This window comes from Panthera uncia (genome assembly GCF_023721935.1).
Source record: "Panthera uncia isolate 11264 chromosome B3 unlocalized genomic scaffold, Puncia_PCG_1.0 HiC_scaffold_1, whole genome shotgun sequence".
Lineage (NCBI taxonomy): Eukaryota > Metazoa > Chordata > Mammalia > Carnivora > Felidae > Panthera > Panthera uncia.
The window spans coordinates 38,398,014-38,412,424 of record NW_026057582.1 but is presented as its reverse complement, the minus strand read 5'-3'; the positions used below and the strand labels follow the sequence as shown (position 1 = coordinate 38,412,424).

Sequence of the window (14,411 nt, the reverse complement as noted above, 5' to 3'; positions counted from 1 at the left end):
ATGACTATAAGGTTGTCCAGGGTTCCACACTACTACTAAGAAATGTACTTAGGTGATGTAAAAGATTTTAAATGAAAGTACAATGAAACCTTGGATTGCAAGAAACCTGTTCCGCCAGTATTCTGCAGGAAGAGCAAACATTTCTAATAAATTTTAACTTGATAAACTAGTGATGTCTTGCAATACAAGTAGTACATGATGCCAGATGTCACATGATCACAACTGAGCCAATGATTCTTCTCTCTCTCTCTTGCTGAGGGATTGTGGGTGATTGTCTTCCATGCTTGATGCTCGGTCTCAGGCTCTGGTGTTTGGCAGAAATCAGTGAGTTTTCAGAACCTTGGAAGGTGCCCACAACTGGCACTGGTATATTTCTTGTCACTTCGAAACACCTATGGACAGTCCTTTGCTTTTCCATACGAGAATGCTTTGCTTCATTCTAGGTCATTGGAAATGTTCCTTGTTAAAGTTGCACGAAAAGAAAGATTCCATTGAGCCAATAGATAGCAGTGATTCTGTTAGTGATAGTGAAAGTCGTCCTACACAATAACCTTCCTCTCACACCACCCACGAAGGTTTCCGAAGGTTAGTGCAGGTTAATTTGTTTCTTTTTCTTTATATTTTGTATTTTATTTATTATTTTGTATTATATTACAGTATTGTAATCATTTTTATGTGAATATTTTAGGATTGTGGAACGAATCATCTGAATTTCCATTATTTCTTATGGGGAAATTTGCTTGCGCTTTGGATTACAAGCATGTTTCTGGAACGAATTATGCTCACAAACCAAGGTTTTACTACTGTGTTCTAATATGGGTAGATTTCAGTAGGTGTGCTATGTCAAAAAAGAAAACAGTCATGGGAGAGTTTGGGTTTGTTCTCTTTACATGCATACAATATTTAACTTCATTCAATTTTCCTGTTAGAAAACAATGGCAGAAATGTTTTATGGAGTCATCTCTCTTGATCACAAGGCTCTGTCTAGGCAGTTGTCAGTAGAAAGTGTTATCAACTTGACTGCTTTTTATGAGGGTATTACTTTTACATTTGCTTGTCTGTGCTGACCTCAATCCCTGGACTCTGTCTTACTTAAGTGGGCTTTTGAGGCAAATAATAATTTAAGGCTCTTCTTTTGAGGAAGGGTGAGAAGCTCTGCCCATCCACTCTGTCTGCCCTTTTAGGACTTCTCCCCTTCAGACTTCCTTTCCCTCATTTCCTCTTTCATTGTAAGCTGCTGATCCACTGACACACTAATTGGTGCATCAGTAGCCTTTGGCTCACTTATCCCACACCCCTTCTACCTCCTGATTTTGCTTCTGTTTCTTCCTGTAGGTCATTGAAGATCTTCCCTTAATCCTGGTGTTCAGAAACCTCACAATGATGTGTTAGGTGTAGGCCTTCTTTTAACTCATTCTGCCTAATATATTGTGTCCTTTTCAGTAGGAGACTAGTGTCCTTCTTCCATTCTGAGAAATGTTCCCATCTTTGTGAAATATCTTACCTTTTTCTGTTCTTTTTAGAACACCTTTGAGTAGTGGGTGGCCCCACTATTTATATGTACCTTTGCATATTTAGAAATGGATAAGGAACAATACTGCTCTCTTGCCCTGCATACCACTTTCTCCTGCCCACTGAGAATCTCGATCTTCCCCCTTGTTTCTCAGGGTACCATGGTAGTTTTCAATCCTACTCTTCATTACAACCCCTCTGGGATGGGGCTTAGGCACGCCTTTAAAGAAATGGGTCAGATCTCAGGTCTACCATGTATGAACTATGTTCCAATTCATTTAACCTTTCTGGCTCTCAGTTTCCTTATCTGTAAAATAGAGATAATAGCACTTACTTCATATGGTTGTCAGGAGGATCATATGAAATAATGCTTGTCAAGTGGCTTGTTACAAGCTGGTGGATGCTCAATAAAGACAGTATGACAGACAAAGTAACAGTTGAAATGTAGCACGTGCTTGGCAATGTATCAAATCCTTCATGTGAATCACTCTATCTTCAGAGCCTGTTTAGACAAGTATGTTTATTATTCGTTTGTGAGTCCACCAGGTAAGAACTGTTTTAATTTATTTGTGCTGCATTCTTTACCTTGTGGTATACATATTTTATGTACTTCGTAGCACATTTATGCTTCTTACTCTACATTTTAAAATGTTATTTACTATTTTTCAATGTTGTTTATCATGTGTCATGTTAATAACTATTCCATTAGGTTGCTTTCTGTAATTGACTTAGTCATTCTACTAGTGTCGGACCTCCGTAGGCAAAGAACAGGTTTCTTCGAAGCTTTTGATGTGTCCTGTCAAACTGCCCTTCAAAGGTTGTGCCGTTTTGGAGTAACATGGGATAGTTTTTGACGTAGCTGTTTTAATCTCTAAATTCTCTAATTCTAATTCTGCTCATGCATACATGAGCAGGGGAGAGGCAGAGGGAAAGAGAGAGTCCCAAGCAGGTTTCACACTCAGTGCGTAGCCCCATGTGGGGCTTGATACCATGACCACGAGATCATGACTTGAGCCAAAATCAAGAATCAGACACTTAACCTACTGAACCACCCAGGCACCCTCTTATTCTATTTATTATTATTATCATTATTTTTTAATGTTTATTTTTGAGAGAGAGAGAGAGAGAGAGAGAGAGAGAACAGTGGGGGAGGGGCAGAGAGAGAGAGAGAGGGAGACAGAATCTGATGTAGGCTCCAGGCTCTGAGCTGTCAGCACAGAGCCTGATGCAGGGCTCCAACCCACAAACCGTGAGATCATGACCTGAGTCGAAATCGGACGCTCAACCAACTGAACCACTCAGGTGCCCCTCTCTAATTCTACTTTAAAGTGGAATGGAGCTTGTGTGAAGTGTTCCTTAAGAAATTAGAAAAATGGCAGTAATTCAGTCAATCAAGCAAATAACCAAAAAGCATTTATATATTGTATTAGGAATTGTATAGAAGTCCAAAGTTAAGAGTGTGACTAAAATTGTAATAGTGATAAAGAAAAAAAAACCCCAAAGAAACCTCTGGTCTGTAACAGGACCTATAATACTGAGTTTCAAGTAGTCGGTACAATTATGCAAATTATTACATTGTGTTACAAGCTGCTAGTCGTGTGTGTGTGTGTGTGTGTGTGTGTGTGTGTGCATAAATAGAGAGGGGACTTCTTGTCCCTTGCCTTCCTTGAAAGTCAGGACCAGCTCTGGATAAAAGCTGTTACACAGGTGAGGTTTATACTGGCAGACAGCCCCTTCCCACAGGGACTTTGCACTGTGTGCTGTGTACTACCTGTGGAGTGTCTCCCCCAGGAGCCACCAAAGGACACATGACATAGGCTGGGGACATTCAGAGTCTTCCCCAGATTGATTTAAGGAGGTGGATAGAGAAAAATCCTCTTTCCACTGGGGCCGTGAAGCTGGAAATCTGGGCAGCAGGGGCTCCTGGTGGCCATTTCTCCTGACTGCAGAGAGGCAATTTTGGACAGCAGGCTGAAAGCCACAAACATAGATGTTTGTTTCTAAACTAATTCCCACTTCTTCACCCGTGTCTCAGATGGCATTCTGTCCTGCAGTCTCCGAAAGGCACAGTCTCTCTCCTCTCTTGTGTTGCTCCCCCCCACTAACAACCCCTCTGCCCAGCGGTCCTGTCTTCCTCCTCAGCTCTCACTCTTTTCCTCATTCCAGCCAAACCTTTTGAAAGAGTGTCTACACTCATTCTCTCCACTCATTCTCTCCACTTCCTTATTTTTCGCCTCAAGCTACTCCAAATGGGCTTCAGCCCCCATCCCTCTACAGAAACAGCTCAAAGATCACTGAGGATGTCCATTGCCATCTCTACGTGGCCACTTTTAGTCCTTGTTTACTTAATCTCTTGGTGTCATTCGGCCTAGCCCACCAATTCTTTCTTGAAAACCCTTTGATTGTTTTTCACGATACCTGGATATTACATCGTCCTGGTTTTTCTCTTATGTCCCTGCTGCTGCTCTGAACCCCCTTGTCTGCCTCTCCTCCATCTATACACGTTGGAGTTTCTGGAGGGGTCTATTGTAGGTCCCTTTCTTTCCTCATACTACACTCTACTCCCATCTTTTCTCCATAGATGTTATCCACAATTCTGGCTTTTTTTTTTTTTAATTTTTTTTTAACGTTTATTTATTTTTGAGACAGAGAGAGACAGAGCATGAACAGGGGAGGGGCAGAGAGAGAGGGAGACACAGAATCTGAAACAGGCTCCAGGCTCTGAGCTGTCAGCACAGAGCCCTATGCGGGGCTTAAACTCACGGACCGTGAGATCATGACCTGAGCCGAAGTCGGACGCTTAACCGACCAAGCCACCCAGGCGCCCCCACAATTCAGGCTTTGATTGCAGATCTACATACCAAGGGCTGCTCACTTTAGGTCTTTAGCTCAGACTGCATCTCTGAGCTTCACAAGCAGGCAGCTGAGTGCCCACTTCAGATTTCAACTCAAATGTATCGGGATGTATCAAACCTGGCATGTTTCAAATTGAACTGTCTCTCCACAAATGTGCTCTTTCTCTGGTGTTTCCTACTCACCAATGGCTCCCCGGTCTGTACGGACACCTTCCTCTTCCTCATTCCCTCCCTTCTGTCCGTCACCAAGGCATGGCCATTTCACCTCTCAAACACCCCTCACATCCATCTCCACCTCCATCACCACCACTCAAGTCTCAGTCACCATCTTCTCTCCTCTGGACTTGGGCATCAGCTTCCTAACTGGTCTCCCCACACCCATGCTTGCTCCTTCCAAGCCACTCTTCACACAGCCCTAGAAAGATTTTTTTTGAAGTTTGTTTGTTTGTTTGTTTGTTTGTTTGTTTAAGCAATTGTTACACCCAAGCGGGGCTTGAACTCATGACTAAGAGTCCCATGCTCTCCTGACTGAGCCAGCCAGGTGCCCCCTGACCCCCAAGCGATATTAAAATACAAATCTCATCCTGTCCCTGGCCCTGCTTAAAAACCTTAAAAGACTCTTACAAAGAGTCTTCCAGCTGCCTACAGACCATGTCCAAAGACTTTCCCAGGATTTACCAATCTGGTCCATCTTGGACCCTGACCTACCTTTTCAGGTGAATTTCAGTCACTTTCCCCTCACCTTTTTTTGGCTTCAGCCACACAGAGCCCTCCCTGTTCCTGAAGGAGGCCAAGCTTTCCTTTTTCTTGGGCACCCTGAACAAACTGATGCTTCTGCTATGTACTTCTTCAGGGGACCCTTTCCTGACCACCCCCCTCCAGGTTCCATTGTCCTATTGCACCTGAAGCGCTTCCTTCACTGCACACCCTGCATGTGTGATCTATTTCATGTTTCTCCAGGCTATGGGACTATAAGCCCCAGGGGAGCAGGCACCAGGGCTGTCCTGCTGATAGCTCTGTCACCCCTGCCCCTTTCCCTGTGCCTGGTGCTGATGGGGCAAAGATGGAGCATCTAGTGTCCCTCACATCCCAACCCCAGGGTAGATGTGCAGCTGCCCACTATTTGGGGACTGTCTTTTTTTAGTGCCAAAACCCAACAGCAGCAAATCTTTCAACGATTCTTTTTTTTTTTTTTTAAGTTTATTTATTTATTTTGAGAGACAGCAGGAGCGAGCAGGGGAGGGGCAGAGAGAGAGGGAAGGAGAGAATCCCAAGCAGGCTCCAGGCTGTCAGTGCAGAGCCCCACCTGGGGTGGAGGTGGGGTGCTTGGGCCCCATCTCCCCAACCCTGAGATCACGACCTGAGGGGAAATCAAGAGTCCCATGCTCAACCGACTGAGCCACCCAGGCACCCCTCTTTCAGTGGTTCTTAGAGCTAGAGCCCTGCTCTCTGTAGGACAGGGTGACAGAGTTGGCTCAAATGGTCCCCTTGACCTCTTCCCCGGAGCACTTGGGCCAGATGGGAGCTCCCGGGATGTTTGGAAGCTTGTTTTATAAGCCTTACCTAAAGCAAAGTGTCATTAGGATGATGTGCTGAATCCCTGCCCTGTTCTCTTGAAGTTTTGATGTTTCTAAGACAGGTCCTCCCCCCACCCCCCAACCCGCCCCACTCCGGAGAGCCCATCGTTCTTACTTGTTTTCATAGTGTAGTGTGCCTTCCTTCACACGTGTGAAATTGTGGAGAACCTACTTAGGGAGCCCCAACCAGGGCTTTCAGTGGAGGGGGCTAGGAAGACCGACTGGCTCTTCAGACCGACTGGCTCAGAACAGCCAGACGGAATGTAATTTTCTTAAACATCGCCTAGGCTTTATGCAAGAGAAACTGGTTGTGGCTGGCCCTCAGGAGCAAGCTTTGAGGTGGAGCAGAGCGGACGGAAAGGTTCTCCCAAGGGCCCCAAAATTACTGGAGCCACGGGTGGGAAGGAACAAAAGGCTGCCCACTCCAACACAGCAACAAACTGGAATGTTCCTCGGAGAGGTGGTTTCTTTGGCGCACACGTGCCAGGGGCAGTGTTCGGGTGTGAACATCTTCTGCCTTCCCTCTGCCGGGCAGACCGGGAACCACCCGGAGAGAAAGAGAAATCGCACATCTCATGTCTGTCTTCAGAACCGACCTTTCCTGCTCTTTGTGCAACAAGGCACACCTCTCCAAGGAAGGAGGCGGACAGGATTTCCATCTTTACCGCCGCCCTATTAACAACAACAACAAAAAAACAACCGTGTAATTACTCTCTGCAGGAAAGGCGCACAAACAGGATGGGCCCGAGCTGAACCCGGGATGAGCCATCCCAGGAAAAGATCAGGAAAAGGAACCTCCCCACCGTGCGCCCGCCTCTGCCCAGGGCCTCTCCCAGACGGCCAGGAAGGCTCGCCGGTCCAGCTCCTCGGGTGGTAAGGAGGTGCCGGCGACTCCTGGAGCGCAGGTTCCCTGTTGCTGCACCTCCTCCCCTCCTTCCAGCATTCCCTGGACTTGACTCCCGGGCCTCAGGTGTTGGCGCGCGCTAGGCCTCGAGCCCTTCCCTTTTTCGCCTGAACCTGGGGGAGCATCTAGCCCACAGGGCACGGCCAGACCCTGCGCGGCACGGAGCGCGCGCAGAGCGGGACCAGCGGGCCGGCGTGGGAGCTCCCCGGCTGCGTGCGCCCGGCCGCCGACCCACCGCCGGGCCCAACCGGCTGTGCGCCACGCCCCCGGGGTTCGAAAGGCGCGGGAGCCGGCGCAGGGCTTCTGTGAACTTGGAGCCTGGCGGCGCGAGACTCCTGCCGGGGATGCGGCGGCAGCTGCTTCCTGGTTTGAAGCTCGCCGAGGGGGGGAGAGCGTGAGCCCGCGGAGGCGGGGGCAGGAGGAGAAGCAGGAGGAGGCGGGGGCAAGAGAGGCTTGGGGCTGGAGCTAACCGGACGGGTCGCTCCGGCTCTCCGGGGAGAGGAGCTTCCCGGCCCTGGAGAAGGGGCGAGTCCTGTGCGAGCCCCCGGGAAGCGCCTGGCGCTCAAGAGGGACGATCGGGCTACACCGGCTCGCGGAGAGCTCGGCTGCGGGCTCCCCTCCTTTCCACCTCGCGAGGGAGGGGGCGAGGGAAGGAGGGGAGGGGAAGGTCCCGCGGAGGAGGCAGAATGGCCAGTCGAGGGGGGCTTGGCCGCTGCTTTTCCCAGGAGCTGCCTCCACTCCTGCGGCTGCCGGGAGGGCTGGCCTGAGCAGGGGCTCCAGGCTCTCCCGCGGCGAGCCAGCGCGGCCCCCCCGGGCCGGGGCAGCGGCGCGGGCATGACGTCCGGCAACATGAAGTTCAATGGTTACTTGAGGGTCCGCATCGGCGAGGCTGTGGGGCTGCAGCCCACCCGCTGGTCCCTGCGCCACTCGCTTTTCAAGAAGGGCTACCAGCTGCTCGACCCCTACCTGACGGTGAGCGTAGACCAGGTGCGCGTGGGCCAGACCAGCACCAAACAGAAGACCAACAAACCCACGTACAATGAGGAGTTCTGCGCCAACGTCACGGACGGTGGCCACCTCGAACTGGCCGTCTTCCACGAGACGCCCCTGGGCTATGACCACTTCGTGGCCAACTGCACTCTGCAATTCCAGGAGCTGCTGCGCACCGCCAGCGCCTCGGACACCTTCGAGGGCTGGGTGAGTGACTGTGATCCCTCCCCGTTGTGTCCACTTGACTTCTTTCCCCCCTCCACTTTTCAAAACTCGCCCGGGTCCCGCTTTCCCAGCCTGTTGCCGAGCTCCGCGGCAGAGGGAATTCCCTTCAGATTTGGTCCTCGCCCAGGTGGCCGCGGCACTGGTGACGCGACCGCGGTGGGTGTGTGAGGGCTCATGTGTGTCTCCAGGAAGCCAGGCTGGACACGGTCCCCTTTGGGGATGGCAGCTTGGGCTAACGGGAAGTTAGGGTGGAGGCAGTCAGCCCCCCTCCGGCCCCCCCCCCCCATGCTCAGACTTTGGGTAGGGCGCCCCAACTCTCCGCACATGGGTAATACTAAGGAAAGGCGAGAAGATGTGATATGAAAGTGACTTGATTTGGGCAAAGTACTTAAAGGGCTTCTGAGAGAAAGCCATACATTCTCCCAAGTATTATTCATAATGTTTATGGATACGTGTTCGTTCAGCTGCTCAGACGTGCACACGTGTTTCGGCATGCAGATCCATTACATCCCATGGGTACATTACCTACACTGGCAGGGATCAGAGTTCTTGGGTCTGCACGTTGGCACAGCTTTATTGTTTAGCAGTTTTCCAAGGAGAGGAGGTTTACATGTGTTCGCAAGTAACTTCAGCAGCCTGAGCGGTGCGGGTCTTATAGTGCGCCGTTTCTGCTCCTAGCCGTCTGGGAGCTTTGGAAACTCCTTAGCAGTTTGTGGACCACCCCCAGTTCTCCCCGCCTGACCTGCTGGTGTCTCTGTGTATTGACCAGTAATTATCCACAAATTCCTGCTTGCCACTTCTTTTCACATGGTTCCCATGAGGCAGAATTTCTGCTGCAAATGATTAAATTTCTGTTAGCTTTTGCGTCTTATTCCTCATACTGTCTTTGTGATACAGGTGTTCTTCCCACTTTTACATGATGAAGTGATAATTATACTGAAGTGGTCTGGCTTGGCAAAATAAAGCCGTTTGAAGACTCTCAGAAGTCTAATGGTTTAAGTTCTTCTGGAGGATGCCAGTTTTGAGCCCAGAATGTGAATCAGTATTGAAAACCTGTTCGAAATTAACACGTGATAAGATCAGATGGGTAAAAATGAAGACTCATTTTAATATTATTTATGCTTTGAGGAATTGGTAGTTTTACCATATATTCTGTAAAATTACAGATGGCTTGTAGAACTATCTCTTAAATAGGGGAAAACATAATGACTTTTTAACCATATCATTATATGGGGTTAATTTCTCTTCGCTGAACTTATTTTATGAAATCTAGAAGTGGATTGGAGAGGAATGGCTAAAATAAAGTTAGAGACTTGCATTTTATCCTTTGAATTTCTGGACAGACCCAGGTGAGCCTAGGAATCCAAATGGAATTACTGAATTAGTGTTTGATAGGAGTTAGGTTGGGAAAGCTCTAGAGGAACTGGGTTCTAAGTATGGTGGTGTAGACTGGCCAATGGCAGTTAGAAGCATGGCCTCCGCTAGAGAACCTAGACTAGTCCTTCTTATCCCTGGTCTGCACCTTGACTCACATGGGGAACTATTGAAAATCCCCACTTTTAAATACTCTAAGAATCTCTGGCTGTGGGACCCCAGGGTCAGTACTTTCAGACCCTCAGGTGATTCCAATGGGCAGTTAAGGTTGAGAACCTGTGGCTGAAATGAAGACCAACAGATTAGGACTGGAAGAAGCATATGGTAAGACAAGCCAGGTTACCTGACATGGTAGAGATGTACAGAACTGCTTATGGCCCCACTGGATGAACAAAGATTTAAATGTAAATTAAATATCTATATTTATAATTGTCTGAATTAAATATGTTGCGATGTTTAACACACTGGTGGTGTTTTTGAAAACATGAATGTTTGGTTGGATCTGTCAGGATTTAAAAGACCTTGAAACCAGTGATTTGTCATACATTTAGATTCAATGGGGGGAGGGGCAGAGGATTTTTGTAAACAGTTCTGGGTATTTTGAAACTGAGGATAGGATAGATAGGATGGGAAGAGTGTTTCCTTACATTTTAAGAAGAATCTTGTTAGGAAAATATTGGGAATGTATTGACGCTTGTTTTTTGAATGATCCTTTATAGATCTAAAGGTGGTTTTTAGGTTTAAAATTACAGAAATACTTATTTATCTTTAGTATATTAAATTGAAATGTGTAGTTTATTCAGACATTTACAAGTAGATTATTTGGTTTTACTCTACAATATATTCATGTGGTGCAATTGGATTACAAATCTCTGAACTTTAATAAAAGGAAACCTAGTGACTTAATTTTTGCTAGTTCATGAGTAGAGACCCAAAAATAGAAAATACGTTTATCATTAGAATAAAACAAAAAAGTTATGCATTCTTGCTTAATGTACTTTCTAAGTATCAAGAAAATCAACAAGATTTATTTTTGGACCAATTTTGTCAATACTACCTTCTAAGCTTGATGAAAGAAGGGATTAGATTTATTTTAATGTGGTGTATTCCTAGTACCAAGCACAGTGCCTGACCTGACATGGATTAGGCAATCAAATATTTCTTACCTGATTATGTATTTCATTTAATCTACATAAAAACCCAAGGAGGTGGGTGGGATACAGTTAAAGAAGTTCTTAAACAAAAATTCACAGCATTAAACAGTTAAATTAGAAAAGATCTCAAAGACCTAAGTGTCCACCTGAAACTAAAAAAAAGAGCAAGTTGAACCAAAAGTAAGCAGAATGAAGGGAATGGTAAAGATAGAAGTCAGTGAAGTAGAAAAAAGAAACAATAGAGAAAAATCAGTGAAACAAAGAGTTGGTTCTTTGGGGAGGGGGAAACAATAAAATTAATAAACCTCAAGCCAGAATGATCAAGAAAAAAGACAAAATTACCAATGTTAGGAAAGAGAGAACATCACTATAGATCCTACAGATGTTAAAAAATAATAATATTATGAATAATTTTATGTTAATAATTCCATAATTTAGCTGAAATAAATTTCTTGAAAGACACAGACTACCTGTGCTCATTCAAATAACTTGAATATTTTTATGTTTATTAAAGTCATTGAATTTGTTGTTAAAAACCTTCCACAATGCAGACTCAAGTTCTTAAAATGGATTTACTGGTAAATTCTGTTATATATTTAGGAAAGAAATAGTGCCAACTCTACATATCCTATTTCAGAAAATAGAGAAGGAGGGGCACCTGGGGGGCTCAGTCGGTTAAGTGGGTGACTCTTGATTTTGGCTCCAGTTGTGATCTCACGGCTCGTGGGATCAAGCCCCATGTGGGGCTCTGTGCTGATAGCGTGGAGTCTGCTTGGGCTTCTCTCTTACCTCTCTCTCTGCCCCTCACCCATGCACACATGCTCTCTTTTTCTCTCAAAATAAATAACCATTAAAAAAAAAAATAGAGAAGGAAACACATCCCAACTATTTCATGACCCTTATACCAAAACCTGATGAAAACATTATAAGAAAATACAAGTATAGACCAACACCCCTCGTGAACATAGATATAAAAATTCTTAAGTTTTAACAAATCAAATCCAACAATATAGCAAATGGGTAGTACATCATGACCAAATGAGGTTTATAATCAGGACTGCAATTTAAAAATCAGTGCAATTCTTCATATTAACAGAATAGAAGAGGAAATTGGTGTGATCATTTTAATAAATATAGAAAAAGTATTTGACAAAATTAAGGATCCATTTATGATAAAAACTCTCAACAAATTAGTAATAGAATGGAACTTACTCAGCCTGCTGAAGGACATCTGTGAAAAACCTATAGGTAACATCTTAATGTTGAAAAAAGGAATGATATTCCCCTAAGATCAGAAATGGCAAGGATGACTATTCTTATTTCTGTTCAACAGTATGTTGGAGGTCCCATTCAGTGCATTAGGCAATTTTAAAAAATAAAATACAGGGGCGCCTGGGTGGCGCAGTCGGTTAAGCGTCCGACTTCAGCCAGGTCACGATCTCGAGGTCTGTGAGTTCGAGCCCCGCGTCAGGCTCTGGGCTGATGGCTCGGAGCCTGGAGCCTGTTTCCGATTCTGTGTCTCCCTCTCTCTCTGCCCCTCCCCCGTTCATGCTCTGTCTCTCTCTGTCCCAAAAATAAATAAAAAACGTTGAAAAAAAAATACATAAAGATCACAAAGGAAGAAGTAAAACTGTCTTTATTTGCAGACAGCATTACTGAGTAAATATAAGCTCCACTCACTGAAATCACACGGTGGTGAATGAATCTTTCAAATAATTCTTAAAAACCTCTTTTAAGAGGCATTCTTAAACAGTTGTGCACAAGCATCACAGACTGGCCATGTGTTTTACTTCTGGATGACTGTAGAAAATCCTAAGATCTCTATAAAAGGGCTACCAGATCTAACAAGCGAGTGTAGCTGGGTGACAGGATCTAAACCAACATACAAAAGTCAGTTGTACTTCTATATACGATTAGTGGGCAACTGAAAACTGAAATAGAAAAAATACAATTTTTAAGAGCATCAGAGATAAATAAAATTGGGTAAATGTGATAAAGGATATGCAAAACTGAAAATGACAAAATATTGCTGAAATGAAGATCTAAATTAATGGAGAAGGGGTACTGTGTTTATAAGTAGGAAGATTCAATATTGTTAAGACCCCAAATCTTCCCAAACTGTTCAATAGATTTATTGCAATCCTAGTCAAAATCTCAGCAAGCTTTGTTGTAGAAGTTGACAGACCAATTTTAAAATTTATATGGATGTGCAAAAGACCTAGACTAACCTAAGAATAATTTTGAAAAAGAACAAGTTGGAGGACTTACACCAACTGATTTGAAGACTTACTGTAAATGCTACCATAATCAAGATAATGTGTTATTGGAGTGAAGAGAGTCCAACAGGTCTGTGGGATGGAAGAAAGTCTAGAAATAAATCCATGCATATATATTTGGTTGATTTTTTTTTTTTGACAGAGATGTCAAGACAACTTAATGGGGAAATAATCTTTTCAGAAGTGGCACTTGAACAATTGAATAGCGAAATGGAGAAATATGAGCGTTAATCTTTACCTGACACCACACACAAAAATTAACCCAAAATGGATCATAGACCTCAACATGGGAGTTTAACTGTAAAACTTCTATAAGAACACAGAAGAAAATCGTAGTGACATTGGGTTCAGCAAATATTTTTAAGATAGGGCACAAAAAGCACCAACTATTAAAAAATTAAATCAGACTTTATAAAAATGAAGAATGATTGCCTTTCAAAAGACTTAAGAAAGTGAAAAAACAAGCCACAGATAGGGAGGAACTATTTTCAACATTAAATCAGAAGAAGGACTTGTAATGTGAACATATAAAAGAACTCCTATAACTCAATGAGAAAAATAGCTGCTTTAAAAATGGGGCAAAGATTTGTATAGGCACCTTCATGGAAAATAGCACATTAGAAGATACTCAAAGTCATTAGTCATTAGTCAGAATTAGAACCAAAACCCCTTTGAAAGGCTCAAGTAAGAAGACCGACCGTACCAAGTGTTAATGAGGAAGTGGAGCAGCTAGAACTCCCCTACACGGCTGTGAGGAATGTAAAATGGTTTAGTCACAATGGAAACCAGTTTGGCAGTTTCTTAAAGTGTTAAACTTATGCCTACCATGTGGCCTAGCTGATCGTAAGTATTTACCAAGAGAAATGAAACCATTTATGCAAAGATTTATACGTGCGTGTTCATAGCTGCTTAATTTTGTAATAAAACTGGAAACTATTCAAATGTCAACAGTTGAATTAAAAACATTCTTTTACTGAAGTATAGTCGACATACAATGTTATATAAGTTTCAGGTGTCGAACATAGTGATTTGACAATTCTGTACATAATGCAGCGCTCGCCATGGTAAGGGTAGCTATCATCTATCACCACACGATGTTATTACAGTGTTATTATATTCCTTATGCTGTACTTTTCATCCCCATAACTTACTTATTTTATAACTGGAAGTTTGCACCCCTAAATCCCCTTCACCTATTTTGCCCATCCCTGCAACCCTTTCCCTCTGGTAACCACCAGTTCTCTATATTTATTAACGTTTTGTTTGCTTGTTGTTTTGTCTTTAGATTGCACATACAAGTGAAATCATCTGGCATTTATCTTTCTTTGACTTATTTCACTTAGCATAATATCCTCTAGGTCCATCCATGTTATTGCGAATGGCAAGATTTCATTCTTTATGGCTGAGCAATATCGCGTGCACGTGTGTTTGTGTGTGTGTGTGTTTGTGTTTGTGTATACACACCACATCTTCTCTATCAATGGATGCTTAGGTTGCTTCCATATCTTGGCTATTGTGTATAATACTGCAGTGAACGTGGTGAT

At 44.3% G+C, this 14,411-nt stretch overlaps 1 protein-coding gene across 1 annotated transcript in view; it reads left to right on the top strand.

Moving 5' to 3' along the window:
* Nucleotides 1–7,301: 7,301 nt before the first annotated feature.
* The window catches only part of PRKCH (protein kinase C eta), a 232,227-nt gene continuing 225,117 nt past the window's right edge, over nucleotides 7,302–14,411 (top strand). The window contains exon 1 of the mRNA XM_049611510.1: nucleotides 7,302–8,045. Coding sequence (XP_049467467.1) covers nucleotides 7,683–8,045 — 363 coding nt within the window. The 5' untranslated portion in view covers nucleotides 7,302–7,682. The remainder of the gene's footprint in view (nucleotides 8,046–14,411) is intronic.